General features: G+C 39.8%; 1 protein-coding gene across 23 annotated transcripts in view; it reads right to left on the minus strand.

Moving 5' to 3' along the window:
• Positions 1-7,192: 7,192 nt before the first annotated feature.
• The window catches only part of tcf7l2 (transcription factor 7 like 2), a 218,660-nt gene continuing 210,183 nt past the window's right edge, over positions 7,193-15,669 (minus strand). For 15 of the 23 annotated variants that reach the window (XM_072914123.1, XM_072914124.1, XM_072914122.1 and 12 more), the window contains one exon: positions 7,193-9,076. In XM_072914123.1, coding sequence (XP_072770224.1) covers positions 8,695-9,076 — 382 coding nt within the window. In that variant the 3' untranslated portion in view covers positions 7,193-8,694. The remainder of the gene's footprint in view (positions 9,077-15,669) is intronic. The other 8 variants (XM_072914127.1, XM_072914128.1, XM_072914131.1 and 5 more) reach the window with 2 other exon arrangements.

The following is a 15,669-nucleotide window of genomic DNA, read 5'->3' on the forward strand; positions in this document are numbered from 1 at the left end:
TTTAAAGCCACCGTGTGGAGGGAGATGTTGCCAGCGCTGCCTGCAGAAGCAAAGGTCACCGCCTCTGTCCATGGTGCTGAGGACAGAGCACCATCAGGGGGCGTGGCAGTGCTGACGGCGAGACACAGCTGGCAGGTGATTAGATTTCACAGGTGGTACGTGGTAATCTAATCATCTGTTGTCTTTAACAGTAAGCGGCCGGGAGCAGGAGGAGAGAGAGAGGATACGGACGTGACTGAAAGGTCACGTTCTACTGGAGAGAAAAACTTTTGTTGAAGCATTCTTATTAAAATCTTGTTAAACCTGCACGTCTGACAGTGGGACTGCTAGGAAGCGACTTCCACACACCGTTTTTGGTAAGCTACCATTTTTTTGACACAAAATAAAAATGTGCTAACACAAAAACGATTCTAATTGATTTTTTTGGGCCCAATTTGTGCATTTTCGGACTTCTCTTAATTACTTGTCTGACTGTGAGACTTAGTACCACCATTTTTCTGAGATAGCATGGCCGATTTGAGCACGATCTGCACACAATATCCCACTTGAAACTTGTGTCCGCACCAGTTGCATTATGGGTAAGAGAATATTTATTTTGACAACATTGTAGAAAGACCACTATATGATAAAACGCGGCGCAAGAAGTGACACGTTTGTTCTTTTCGAAAAAAAAAAAAAAATTCCTATTGAAAAATGTTTGTTTTGAATTTGGATTATTGGACTTTTCACATGTGTCCACCAGATGGCAGTACTTTTATTCCCATTCAAAGCATGCAGCAAGATTTCAGAAACTGCCTTTAAAGTGGGTTAAAATGTAATGAAATAATAACAATATTCTCAGTGAAGTACTTTGAAAAGATTAGCTCAAGTGGAACAAAATAACATATTGCAATTTACAGACGTTTTTGGGTAGCGGACATTTTTTGTCAAGAAGAATAAATGTGCAAAGGCATGGGAAAAAAAAGATTTGACTAACAAAAAACTTTAAAAAAAAGTTTAGGGGGCACAATTTTAAATTTTATTTTTACCTCCACTCCACTTCTCTGACCTTAGCAGATTTTTTGTAAAATTTAAATACACAGAAATGCAGATTAAGTGACAGATGCATCGTGGGTAAATTAGACTTCCCTAAGAAAGACAAATTACCTGATATTTAGCATGATCAGTGCGAACATTTTTTGTTATTAGTTGTTCACATTTTGTCTTACTGTGAGACATGAAACCACCTTTCTGAGCTAGCATGGCCAATTTTAAGCACCATCTCCACCAGGCCTGGGCAATTATTTTGACTCGGGGGGGCCAAAATTAGAAAAAAAAAATGTGTCTGGGGGCCGGTATATCTATTTTTAGGAACACTAATACAAAACCTCACAATATTGTCTGAATGCTAAAAACGTTATGACAGACCGCCTTGAAAAACGGAATGGAATTTTAAATTTTTTTTACTGAATGAGACACCCAGAATGTACGTGAAAATAAAGAATGTGGGATTTACAATATTAACTATGAACGATAAAACACTGAATATTGACAACATAGGTACGTCACACCCCCTCTCGATCGACATATTTTACAATCAAGCAAAATGCAACACAAACAGCAAAATATCAATACGAAGGGTAAAAAATCCCCACCTACAATCTGATACATCTGATATATCACTAAGCTTTAGAAATGTGTTGTAAAAATCTCCTTCCGCGTCTGTCCCTGACACCCGCATTTCAGGCTGGCTGCTCTGGAAACACTCTGTGGAAACGCTCCCCACCCACACTGCTTGGTGCCTCGTCCGAGCTGCTGTGACTTAGATTACCATAGTAACTAATTAGATTACCATAGTAACTAATTAGATTACCATAGTAACTAGTATATCAGACAAAAGTGCAGATTCCAACCATTGAAATACTTTGTATAGTTCAAGACTTACGGTCATTTGAAAACATCACTGCACATCATAATGGCGGCTACAGTTTCCATCCTAAAGATGTAAAAAAATGATTTGGGAAGGTCCGGCGGGCCAGATTGAAAAGCTTAACGGGCCGCATGTGGCCCCCGGGCCTTAATTTGCCCAGGTCTGGTCTACACGTTCTTCCCATTTCTCCTGATGTCTTAAAGGGGAACATTATCACCAGACCTATGTAAGCGTCAATATATACCTTGATGTTGCAGAAAAAAGACCATATATTTTTTTAACCGATTTCCGAACTCTAAATGGGTGAATTTTGGCGAATTAAACGCCTTTCTATTATTCGCTCTCGGGAAGCAATCCGCCATTTTCTCAATTTCATCGGTGTGTTGTCGGAGGGTGTAACAACACGAACAGGGACGGATTCAAGTTGCACCAGTGGCCCAAAGATGCGAAAGTGGCAAGAAATTGGACGAAATTTGTTCAAAATACGAGGGTGTGGGGAAAGCCGACGAAATGGTCAGTCGTTTGTTCCGCACACTTTACCGACGAAAGCTATGCTACGACAGAGATGGCAAGAATGTGTGGATATCCTGCGACACTCAAAGCAGATGCATTTCCAACAATAAAGTCAAAGAAATCTGCCGCCAGACCCCCATTGAATCTGCCGGAGTGTGTGAGCAATTCAGGGACAAAGGACCTCAGTAGCACGGCAAGCAATGACGGCAGTTTGTTCCCGCAGACGAGCGAGCTAAACCCCCTGGATGTCTTGGCTCACACCGTCCCTTATGCCACCGAAGATGATCAAGAGAAGAATATCGACCCTAGCTTCCCTGGCCTGCTGACATCAACACCAAAACTGGACAGATCAGCTTTCAGGAAAAGAGAGCGGATGAGGGTATGTCTACAGAATATATTAATTGATGAAAACTTTATTCATTACTCGCGGTTTTACGTAAATTATTATACATAAACTATGTTTACCAATAATTTAGCTTAAAAACTTTTTTTTTTTTTCAATCATTCGAGTACTCGGGTAGTCTTGTGTAATGCAGTATTTTGTGTCTATTTAGGTATGGTTAACCTGAGTGCTGAAATCGTGGAAAAATATATGTTCTTAGCGCGCCTGAAATGGGCTGTCTGCACTCTCAAAGTGCATGTTGTTGCCAAATGTATTTCATATGCTGTAAACCTAGTTCATAGTTGTTAGTAATTATCTTATCAGACAGTGTTAAGCCGCTGAAATCCGAGTCTGAATCCGAGCTAATGTCGCTATACCTTGCTGTTTGTTTGTGTTGGCATTACTATGTGACGTCACAGGAAAATGGACGGGTGTATATAACGATGGTTAAAATCAGGCACTTTGAAGCTTTTTTTAGGGATATTGCGTGATGGGTAAAATTTTGAAAAAGAACTTCGAAAAATAAAATAAGCCACTGGGAACTGATTTTTAATGGTTTTAACCCTTCTGAAATTGTGATAATGTTCCCCTTTAACGGTAGCGTCTAGTCTAACTGTGACATAAAAACTGTTTGTTGAGCTAGCAAAGACAATTTTTAGCACAATTTGTGCAGCTTATCTATTGGTTTGCAGCTGTCGTGGAGCCAATTTCTCTTGATTTTTGAAATTTTGACATCACAAGCTACCATTGCTTTGTCAAGGACAAAAGTATAAAATAACACTGAACAAAAACAATTGTTATTGATTTCAGCTTCTTTTAATTTCTTCACTCCGGCTCTCAACAAAGGCGGACGCTTCCCTTCCCTCTCCTTTAACTCTCCTGCTTTTACTTCTTTGGCTCGTCTTGCCTTGTCTTAACTTTCTTGGAGCCTCTTTTTAGCAATGCTCTTCAAAATCCAAACAACTGAATTCATCAACTGGCTTTATAACGAAATAGACAAGGTCTTCTCCACAAGAAGCTCCAGAATTTCTGACACTAGCACCTTATGTTGCAACCTTTGTTTCTTAGCACAACCTGCATGGAATATGCCACTTGTAACTTCTCTGACCTTAACAGACTTTCTGTGCAGTCGGAATATGCAGAAATGCAAAATAATCAGATTTTTAATTTTTTTTTAAATCAGATTTTTCCAGCTGACTGTTTACACTGCAAGTAAAATGTGATTTTTTTTTTATCAGACTCCAGTGCAAACACAATAGTGTCCACAATGTTGCCTCAGCGTCACTTGCATGTGCACTTCAATAAAGTGAAAACAAAGGACATTGACCGGGAGGAAGTCGCTATCACTACAAAATAAAATAAAAGTTGCAGTACCTTAAAAATGAGTGTTTTTTCTCGTGAAAGTACATGAAAGTAACGGATTGTAGGGCGCATTAAAGGGGTCATATTATTATTATTTTTTTTCTAAATGTAAAACACTTCCTTGTGGTCTACACAACATGTAATGGTGGTTCTTTGGTCAAAATGTTGCATAGATTATGTTTTACAGATCACCTTCAAGCCGCTTTCTGACAGTCGCTTTTGTGGGCGGTCTTATTTACGTGGCTCACCTTCGGCAGCGTCTTCTCCCCGTCATTGTTGTAGCGGTGTAGTGTGCAAGGACGGGAGTGGAAGAAGTGTCAAAAGATGGAGCTAACTGTTTTAATGACATTCAGACTTTATTTCAATCAATAACGGAGCAGCATCTCCTCATCCGGAAACAACCACACCGGAAATGTGTCCCATGAAAAACCGTCCGACCGGAACTCTCTAATAACTAAAGTTCCTTGGGTGAATAATATAAACTCACTACACCGGTATGTTTTTGCACTTTCATGGCGAGTTTACTGACAGATATAAGTAAGAACTTTACACTACTTTATATTAGAAATGGCAACACTGAAGGATGAATGTCCCATAACAAGAAGAGAGAGAAAAAGAAGAGGATTATCGACTACACTGCAAAAAGTCAGTGTTCATAAACAAGGGGAAAAAAATACAAAAATGAGGGGTATTTTACTTGAACTAAGCAAAATTATCTGCCAATAGAACAAGAAAATTTGGCTTGTCAAGACTTTCCAAAACAAGTAAAATTAGCTAACCTCAATGAACCCAAAAATACCTTAAAATAAGTATATTCTCACTAATAACAAGTGCAATTTTCTTGATAGAAAAAACAAATATGAGACCTTTTTTCTCAATATGTTGAAAAATATTCTTAAATTAAGTACCGGTAAATGCTAGTGCCATTATCTTGACATAATGATATGCGCTCGGCATTACATTTCTTCAAACCAGCAAACTTATATTAAAAACTAATTTATTGTTCTTAATGGAAAGGCAACAAGGCAACCGCTTGTTACTCTCGGGGTCTCCTAGCCGCTCAGGCAAATCATATTGTCTAAAAATGCATTTTTCCATCGATAACATGACATCATCGCGCCAAGTGCGTGCTCTTTCAGTCAATTAGTGCGCAAGGAATATTATATATATATATTTACAGCCCGGCCCCCTGCCCATTTTTTTTATTGTAATTTTGAAGAATTCATCTGAATGTGCATGAACTATTTCTGTTGAAAATGGTTTGAAATGTCACATGTTAAATGTTTAAATATTAACTGTCAGTTTACTGTACTGTGCCAACTGTACTACTATATGAGTACATCTTTTCTATTGTTTCATTGAAAATAAAACAGCGTGCAATTTTTCAGGACAAATACAGATCAGCAGGTACCAGAAGGTAAGAAAAGTTGCTTTTGCATAATATTGCAAAACAAAACGCCAGATAATATGTCTTACCTTATACACACACCATAATAATACTCATATGTTGAAGCACAGTACAATCCACCAAGCAGTGCGTCTTCATAGCTTACCAAAGTCGTACTAAAACATTTTGATAGATTTTTGAGCGCAGTGTGTAATGTTCTATACTTTCAATGGAACATATAACATTTTGATGTTGTTTACTTGAGTCATATTGCAGTCGACACGTATCTCTTATGTGTGACTGCCATCTACTGGTCACACTTATCATTACACCATGTACCAAATAAAATAGCTTTAAAGTCGGTAAGCACAACCAGAATTATTCCGTACATTAGGCGTTATAAGGCGCACTGTCCGAAAAATACGGTCACTCATTTTTAGCACGCTTTGTGAATGATTTCTCTTCATTTCTAACACTTATCATAAACCAGTTTTCTGAACTACAGAGGGTGATTTTTAATTTGATATATAATCTAATCACTCTTAATGAGTGACTCTGTCATCTTGTCATCATGGCTGATCTTTTGGCACATCTGATCTCAGTATTTCCGTGTAGTCAGAATACGGCATACTTGCCAACCTTGAGACCTCCGATTTCGGGAAGTGGGGGGTGGAGGATGGGGGGCGTGGTCGGGGGTGGGGCGGGGCGTGGTTAAGAGGGGAGGAGTATATTGACAGCTAGAATTCACCAAGTCAAGTATTTAATACATATATATATATATATATATATATATATATATATATATATATATATATATATATATATATATATAAATATATATATAATATATAAATATTAAGAAATATAACATAACTTGGCTTCTGAGAGCTTCAAAATGTAATGAATAAAATGCTAAAGTTGTTGATAAACAAGCAATTATTTTAATAATTAAATATGGTAATTTTAAATGAATTATCATGATGATTTAAAATAAATTATTTCAAATATGTTTATTTTAATGTATAATTCTATGGCTGGATGTAATAAGGAGTCAGAAAAAATACAAATAAAAATACAATTAATTTTGATGTTTTTAGCAAAATATAGTAAAAATGTATTTAGTTTTTTTTTTAAATTAATAAATATATTTATTTTTAGGTAAGATAAACATAATAATACAATTTGTCTCTAGTCTGGATGATTTAGTTCTTGTCACCCTGTTGTCCTCCCGTCGTGAAAAAAGGCTGTCCTCACTCAGGTCCTCATGGAGCTGGAGGGGCGTGGCCTCCAGCTCCGGCTGAAAATCGGGAGATTTTCGGGAGAATATTTGTCCCGGGAGGTTTTCGGGAGAGGCGCTGAATTTCGGGAGTCTCCCGGAAAATTCGGGAGGGTTGGCAAGTATGGAATACGGAGAATAAACTCCAGTTGCATCCTGGGTAAGATAGACTTCACAAAGAAGGACACGTTTCATAGCAAAATAACGGCTTTTTTTCTGGAATAGCTGCTTCTTCTTCCGTGAATAACGACACTTTGTGCCAAGAAACGATATAATTGCTAATTGTCGTTTCTGTTTCCCGCCCGAGAGGCAAAGCGGTACCTGGAACCGGCATGTTCCGCTGCAAAGGAAGACGCATTCGTGCACATACTAAGTTGCTTTTATTAATACAGAACTGCATGCTACAGAGACTGTACAGCATTAACATTTATTCATTACAAAAAACAATGGTTTTTTGGGGGGTGGGGGGGAACCATTTTGAAAATAACAAGGGGGGGGAAAAAACAAAGAAAGAAAGAAAAGGAAAAGAGCATAAAAGAGAACAGGAACATCACAGCCGTTAAGGAAACATTCAAACTATTTATCATTAGCATCTTAATAAACCAGAGAAGAAATAGACAGATTACAGTCGCGTCATGTCAACTACAATGAGTGGGTGGTCCTCTTGTAGCTTTTTTTTAGTAGTAGTAATATTTTACAGCCTCTTGCAACATCAACATGCCTATTTTTTTCCTAGCTACCTATATGTAGTAGTGTACTTAAAAGTGGCAGTTTGTGTATTTTTTTGTATTTAATAAGTTTTTTTTATGAACCTCCTAATGTACATAATTTGGCCCTGGGTGGGTTTTTATACAGTATGATGGTTTTTTTTTTGGTTTTTTTTTTGTTGTATTAGGTTGAAATTTTTAATATTTGACATTTTGCTACCAAACACATTTTTGTTATAGCAACATTTATACTACATACATAGCAATCTATGTAACGTCACAGCAAAAAAGATGGCGTCCGAATGAAACAGAGGTGGTCGGAGATGAGATTAGCACAAAATTTTGGCACGGGGGAAAATCTGTACACCGATCAAAACAGTCCGAGACGTGAAGAGGGGGGCTGGGGGGCTTGGGGGGGGGGGGGGGGGGGGGGGACGCCGCTGTCTCGAGGTGTTTATTTTTATTTTTTTTTGTAAAAATGGCTTTTTATCGAAATGTGCATACGTTGGGGGGGGTCGATGAGATCTACACGGTACACAGAGTGGAATCCAAGGAAGAGAACAAAAGAAGGGGAAAACAAAAGTAGTTAAAACCTCCTTGTAAAAACGGGTCGTCCGCATATTATATAAGTCGCTTACCTGAAGAAAAAAAAAATATTTGTACAACATTTTGCTTAAGAAAAAGAAAGAACGTCAAAAAGGAGACACGAACAAGATACGACGAGCAATCTCTAAAGCAATAAATACTACTGGTCCTAGCGTGGTTTTTTTTTTGTTTTTTTTGTTTGTTTGTTTGTTTTTCTTCAACAACCCCTGGAAAGCCCTCCCACCCGGACCTCCCGCCTCCCCCACAGGAAAGAAAAAGGACAAGTGGAAGAATGCATAACCAGCCCCTTCCTGGACTCTGTACATTTCAACATCAACCTTGTGGACGCCGGCCTCCTCCCGGATGATCCGATTGGTTCGCCAGCTCGTATTTAATACAAATAAAGACGGAGAACCAAGGAGTTGAAGAGAGAACCCGGGGGGGGGGGGGGGAGGGGAACGCTAATTGTGGCGTTTTTTTTGTTTTTTTTAAATCCTTTTTCCACGGTGGGTCAAATATTGACCAATGAAGTTTACGGAAAGAAAGTGGAGAGAAAGAGCAGAGAAGGGGGGGCTACTCTATGGACTTGGTCACCAGCGAGAGAGGCTGGAGGAGCGAGTGGGAATGACACAAGAGCGGCGAGGGCCGGACCATGGAGGAGACGTGCCGCGAGTGCGGCACGCCGTCGGCGCCGTTGTGGGACGAGGAGGCAGCCGAGGGGGTTTTGCTCGGGTTGTCCGGCGCTCGGTGATGGAGTGGCTGGTGGGCGGGTTTCATAGTCAGTGAGAGAGGCTGCATTTGTTCAGTCTGAGGCGTGGACTCTTTTGGCGAGGGCGACGGGACCACGGAGGAGGAGGGCGAGGAGGGGGGGGAGTCTGGTAAGCTTCCGTCCGATGAGGGGGGACTGGCGCAGCTGCCTTCACCTTGGATGTAGCGAATGCACTTTTTTTTCCTCCTGAAGGGGGGGAGGTAGAGAGCACCTTTCAGCGTCAAGTTGCGCCGAGCAGCTTTGCCATGCATGATTGGAGAAATGAACCCACGCCCAGCCCGCCCACTGTGGGGCCGCAGACAGGACAGACATGGAGGACACAGGGACAGGAAGCAGGCGGGGAGAGGGGAAGGGGGGTGGGGGGGGAGATGACCATGGCGGAGACAAAGATGGAGTAACGCTTGCTCTCTGGACTTTTCGGTTTCGACGGCGGAGGTTTTTAGTCGGGAGGGGAACCTTACAACGACTCTCGGTTCGATTCCATTCTTGCAATATAATATTTGCTACAAAAACGGTGACCAAAACTCTTCCTGGCTTTAAACAGTTTTAAAGGGCACGGCGGAGTTGGGAGAGTGGCCGTGCCAGCAACCTGAGGGCTCCTGGTTCGATGCCCAGCTTCTACCACGTCCGTTGTGTCCTTGAGCAAGACACTTCACCCTTGCTCCTGATGGGTCGTGGTTAGCGCCTTGCATGGCGGATCCCGCCATCAGTGTGTGAATGTGTGTGTGAATGGGTGAATGTGGGGCGGTATAGCTCGGTTGGTAGAGCGGCCGTGCCAGCAACTGGAGGGTTGCAGGTTCGATCCCCGCTTCCGCCATCCTAGTCACTGCTATTGTGTCCTTGGGCAAGACACTTTACCCACGTGCTCCCTGTGCCACCCACACTGGTTTAAATGTAACTTAGATATTGGGTTTCACTATGTAAAGCGCTTTGAATCACTAAAGAAAAGCGCTATATAAATATAATTCACTTCACTTCACTTCAAATAGTCTCAAAGCGCTTTGAGTGCCTTCAAGGTAGAAAAGCGCTATACAAGTATAACCCATTTACCATTTATACTTTTTTTAATTTAATTTTTAAAATTTTTTAAATTTTTCAACAAAAAAAAAAAATTTGATTTATTAGAAAATTATGAACTGATTTAAAATGAGAATGAGTAAGAATCACGATTCAATTGTGAATCCATTTTTTACGTACAGTTAACGTCAGCATTAGCCAGCTAAGACGATTCTCATTCGTTTACTTTGTTTGGCGAGCAACTGTCACATCCATTCAGGGACGCCGCTAGGGATTTTGGGCCCCATGAAAAGAATCTTTACAGGGCCCCCAACACAGTGTCATTATTTTTTCTGTATTATAAATTTCATCATCATTAGGGGCCTATCTGGGCCCCCCTCCATCATGGGCCCCTAGAATCCGTCTCCTTTACCCACCCTTTTCGGCGCCCCTGCATCCATTCATGCTGTTTTCCTATTGGTTGACAGCTTCCATGGCAACAATAATTTAAATTAATTTTAAATTTTTTTTAAATTATGAATTTCGTGTTACATTTTTTTTCCTCACCATCTTTAAGCAACGATGGCATGGATATGATTGTCATCATATTTCCTGACATCTTGTCACACTTTCAGACAACAACTACTGTTGTTTTTTTTAGCAACGATCATCAATTCTGACGCGCTTGTAAACTGATTTGGACTCCGTGGTGTAAACTCACATCTGCGTTTCCTTCCACGATCTCTACTTCTTTCCTACGATGGCCAATTTCAATCATGATATGCGCATCCTTCCTACTGGTTGACAATAGCGACGGACTATATGGCCTAAAGTATACAGTACAGACCAAAAGTTTGGACACACCTTCTCATTCAGTGGGTTTTCTTTATTTTCATGACTATTTACCGTATTTTTCAGAGTATAAGCCGCACCGGAGTATAAGTCGCACCGGCCGAAAATGCATAATAAAGAAGGAAAAAAACATATATAAGTCGCACTGGAGTATAAGTCGCTCCGGCCGAAAATGCATAATAAAGAAGGAAAAAAACATATATAAGTCGCACCGGAGTATAAGTCGCACCAGCCGAAAATGCATAATAAAGAAGGAAAAAAACATATATAAGTCGCACCGGAGTATAAGTCGCTCCGGCCGAAAATGCATAATAAAGAAGGAAAAAAACATATATAAGTCGCACCTGAGTATAAGTCGCACCGGCCGAAAATGCATAATAAAGAAGGAAAAAAACATATATAAGTCGCACTGGAGTATAAGTCGCATTTTTTGGGGAAATCTATTTGATAAAAGCCAACACCAAGAATAGACATTTGAAAGGCAATTTAAAAATAAATAAAGAATAGTGAACAACAGGCTGAATAAGTGTACGTTATATGAGGCATAAATAACCAACTGAGAACGTGCCTGGTATGTTAACGTAACATATTGTGGTAAGAGTCATTCAAATAACTAACTTATAGAACATGCTATATGTTTACCAAAAAATCCTAATCGCTAAGTCCGATGAAATCTTATACGTCTAGTCTCTTACGTGAATGAGCGAAATAATATTATTTGATATTTTACGGTAATGTGTTAATCATTTCATACATAAGTCGCTCCTGAGTATAAGTCGCACCCCCGGCCAAACTATGAAAAAAAATGCGACTTAAAGTCCGAAAAATACGGTACATTGTAGATTGTCACTGAAGGCATCAAAACTACGAATAAACACATGTGGAGTTATGTACTTAACAAAAAAAAAGGTGAAATAACTGAAAACATGTTTTATATTCCAGTTTCTTCAAAATAGCCACCCTTTGCTCTGATTAATTTTTCGCACACTCTTGGCATTCTCTCCATGAGCTTCAAGAGGTAGTCACCTGAAATGGTTTTCACTTCACAGGTGTCATAGTTGTGATGCCTTCAGTGACAATCTACAATGTAAATAGTCATGAAAATTAAGAAAACACATTGAATGAGAAGTGTTGGCCTGTACTGTATATCTGCGAAAACAATATACACTACAATATATTATTTGGTATAATATTATAAACGACTCCTATTTTAGCTGCTGACATATTGCGTATGTATTATTTTCTCACAACTATTATTCATCTACTTGTTAATTTACTGCTAATATCTGGTTACTTTCTGTTGTAACATGTTTATATCTACACCTGTTCAAATGTAATAAGCACTTATTCTTCTGTTTGCATTAGATTTGGGCGACACTACAAATGCGGGTATCGATCCAAAACCTAGTAGTTATGTTTTTCAAGTTTATTCACAATACCATATAACAAATACAATAGTAGTAAAATATCATCATTTAAAGATGTTGGTACGTGAAAGGGTCCCCCAAATAAGCTAGAAGAAGCTTTTGACAGGGGGTCCAGAGGATAGAATATACAGGAAATGATGGAATATACATGGAATGATGGAACATGGTAGCAAGTACAACAACAAAAACAAAACAAAAAACAACGCTATATGATTAACACAAGATAATAGTATAATAAGATACTATTCATCCTTCAAATCTCTAGGATCATGAAATGATTACATTTTTCATCACAACTGTAATCCGACAATATCAATTGACATTTAAATAATTTCCTTATTCCTATTTACCACATATAAAGTTCTAAATAAGTGCAAAATAACTTAACAAAAGCAAAAACTACGATCGGCTCTTATTTTGAAGGTTTACAAAAAGGACAAAAACACTTATGTGATAGTAAAAAATATCGATGTAAATACTATAACATGTACTGATACTATATTTGCTATTGTTACTTTCAATATTTGTATCCGTGCACCGGTGCTTTTGTTTACATTCAGTACGCTTGTTTGGAGCATTCCTTGTCCTCAACTCTTCCAGTGATAATGCTACTTGTAAGGCACACAGTTTATGTGATGTGATTTAAAAGCTGCAGAGTGGAAGGACGTTGCTGATCTACATATCTACAATGCGTCATTACGATGTGTTTTATGTGTATTTAAATGTTTACATCGTCTATATGTAAGCCTAATTATCAGCCTTCAATTCTTACACTGATGGACATTTTTGGAGCAACACTGATTACTTTCCTATACAATATCCAACCCTAATACCCTAATGTGCAATATTACCCTTCGAGTGCAATACATCCGACACTGATTGTTATTTATTACTCCGGTACTCTTGTCTTGCTCTGTATATTGTACAGTATTTTGTATATTGTTCAGGATTGCTTATTATTTATTATTGGATAGTAGTCTGTTTATTTCAATTCTTAGTTTTATCTTTATTACCTCTTGTGTAATTTATTTTTATCCCATATTTGTTCCCACTACCGCACCTTAAGTTGGAGTCCTTAATCTCGTTATATGCAAATATAATGACAATAAAGTCCATTCTATTCTATTCACTGACCGTCGTGGTATCCACTTTTGATTTCTCTTCATTTCTGACATTAGAATCTTCTTCACGAAGTAAAACCGCAGTTTTGGGGGGGCAAAAATGGACAATCTGGTGTGGCAATATTTTTTAATTGCTGACACTTTTTCAGCAACGTTTTGATTCCAAATGCCAGAAGTCATAATTTCTCCTCATTCCTGACGTCTTTTTGAGCAACAATGGCCGATTAAGACTACGATCCGCACATCTTTGGTTTCTCTAGGCAAAATGTACACCCGGAGATGTCAAACCCCTCCTGAAGGCTAAAGTTGTACAAAAAACTGGCAAGCAACACCTGCCCCACAGACACAAGTGTGTGTATGTGCCAGGTGTGGGTCAAGGCCCAGGGGTCAGGACCCCCCTCTCCTCGCCTGCGAGGGTCTAGAGGCGCTCACCCCCACAGCGAGAGCGTGCGTGGCGTTTCTACCGCGAAGGCTTCAGACGGGGCGGGGGGGGGGTTATCTAACCCAGACGGTGACCCCTGAACGCGCCCGAAGGCGGCGAGTCGAACAAAAAGAAAGCGAGCGCAACATCGCCGATGTCCAACGTGAGGGGGGAAAAAAGCTCAGAGAGCAAATGTGTTGGGGGGGGCGAAGAACACACACATGCGCCATGGGGAAACAAGCGTGCACAAGACGGAACGGCGCATGAGGGAGGGGATGGGGGGAAGGGATGGGGGAGTAGTCTCGAAAAAACCAACAGCGCCCGTTTTTCTATGTGGGTGGTTGCGAATATCGAGCGGGCGCACCGGGGTATCGTTTTGCTACTAAGTACGCGCCTCGCTCCTGAAAACTGTCCGTCAAACTGCAACAAATGAGCTAATATCCATTTTTGAACAGACGCATCGATCCATCGTATGTGCCCGTGCGGATTATTGATTCCTGCCCCCTCCCGCGGGAAATTAGGGCAGATGCATCTCTTTTCCCCCAGCCCACAGAGAACTCTTAACCTCTCGCCTCCTTTAATGAAGACGCAATTATCATGCCTGCAAGGCATGCCCTCCCACATCCCACCTCCCCGGATTTTAAATAATCAAATGTAAATAATCAAATGTATATACTTCTTCTTCTTTCTGATCTCTCTATGTCCACTACTTGCTGTACATATCCTACCAAGTCAGACCTACACTGTTTCAATGTCCATTTCTCTGATGATGCAATTGTTGATGACCGAAGTGCTGATATCAACCAAACCTAACCCCCCCCTCCACATCCCGGATTGTAAATAATGTAAATAATGTAAATAATTCAATGTATATACTCTGATGATTAACTTGTGTGATGACTGCATTATGCTGATAGTATATATTTGTACCATGAATTGATTTAAACAAGTTGAAAAACTTATTCGGGTGTTACCATTTAGTGGTCAATTGTACGGAATATGCACTGTACTGTGCAATCTACTAATAAAAGTCTCAATCAATCAATCAATCGCCTCCGCTGATCTTCTGCTCTGCACTCTTGGACTAATTTTTTTTTATCTCCCGCCTTCTTTGTAAGAGTAGACGGGAGCCACTGTGGACCCTCCGAAGTCCAACATGCTAAAAGTTGTAAAACCTACATTTTTTATTTTATTTTGGTTTTTCTGTGATGCTAATATTCAAATAATAAAACAGACGCTGACATAAATTCTTAGCGTATTTTTCGGACTATAAGGCGCAGTTTTTTTCATAGTTTGGCCGGGGTTGCGACTTATACTCAGGAGCGACTTATGTGGGAAATTATTAACACATTACCGCAAAATATCAAATAATATTATTTACGTCATTCACGTAAGAGACTAGACGTATAAGATTTCATGGGATTTAGCGATTAGGAGTGACAGATTGTTTGGTAAACGTATAGCATGTTCTATATGTTATAGTTATTTGATTGACTCTTACCATAATATGTTACGTTAACATACCAGGCACATTCTCAGTTGGTTATTTACAGTGTTGGGACTAACGCGTTACAAAGTAATGCGTTACTGTAACGCCGTTAGTTTCGGCGGTAACTAGTAATCTAACACGTTATTTTTTATATTCAGTAACTCAGTTACCGTTACTACATGATGCGTTACTGCGTTATTTTACGTTATTTTTTATGTAGTATCGGCTAGAAACTGAGGATCTGATCGTGTTTTATGGCAGCGAAGCAATGACATGCTTCTGATTCTTCCTCTGCGCTCTCTGTGTGTGTGGGGAGGGGAGGGGCATGCGTAATACAACGTAAACCGTTGGCCAACAAAAAAGTAACCACAGAACACTATACGACTATACGGTATAGTGTTCTGTGGTTACTTTTTGGTTGGCCAAGCGGACGTGACGACAGGCTGTCCTCACTCAGGTCCGCACGGACCGGG

This window comes from Nerophis lumbriciformis, linkage group LG11 (assembly GCF_033978685.3).
Source record: "Nerophis lumbriciformis linkage group LG11, RoL_Nlum_v2.1, whole genome shotgun sequence".
Lineage (NCBI taxonomy): Eukaryota > Metazoa > Chordata > Actinopteri > Syngnathiformes > Syngnathidae > Nerophis > Nerophis lumbriciformis.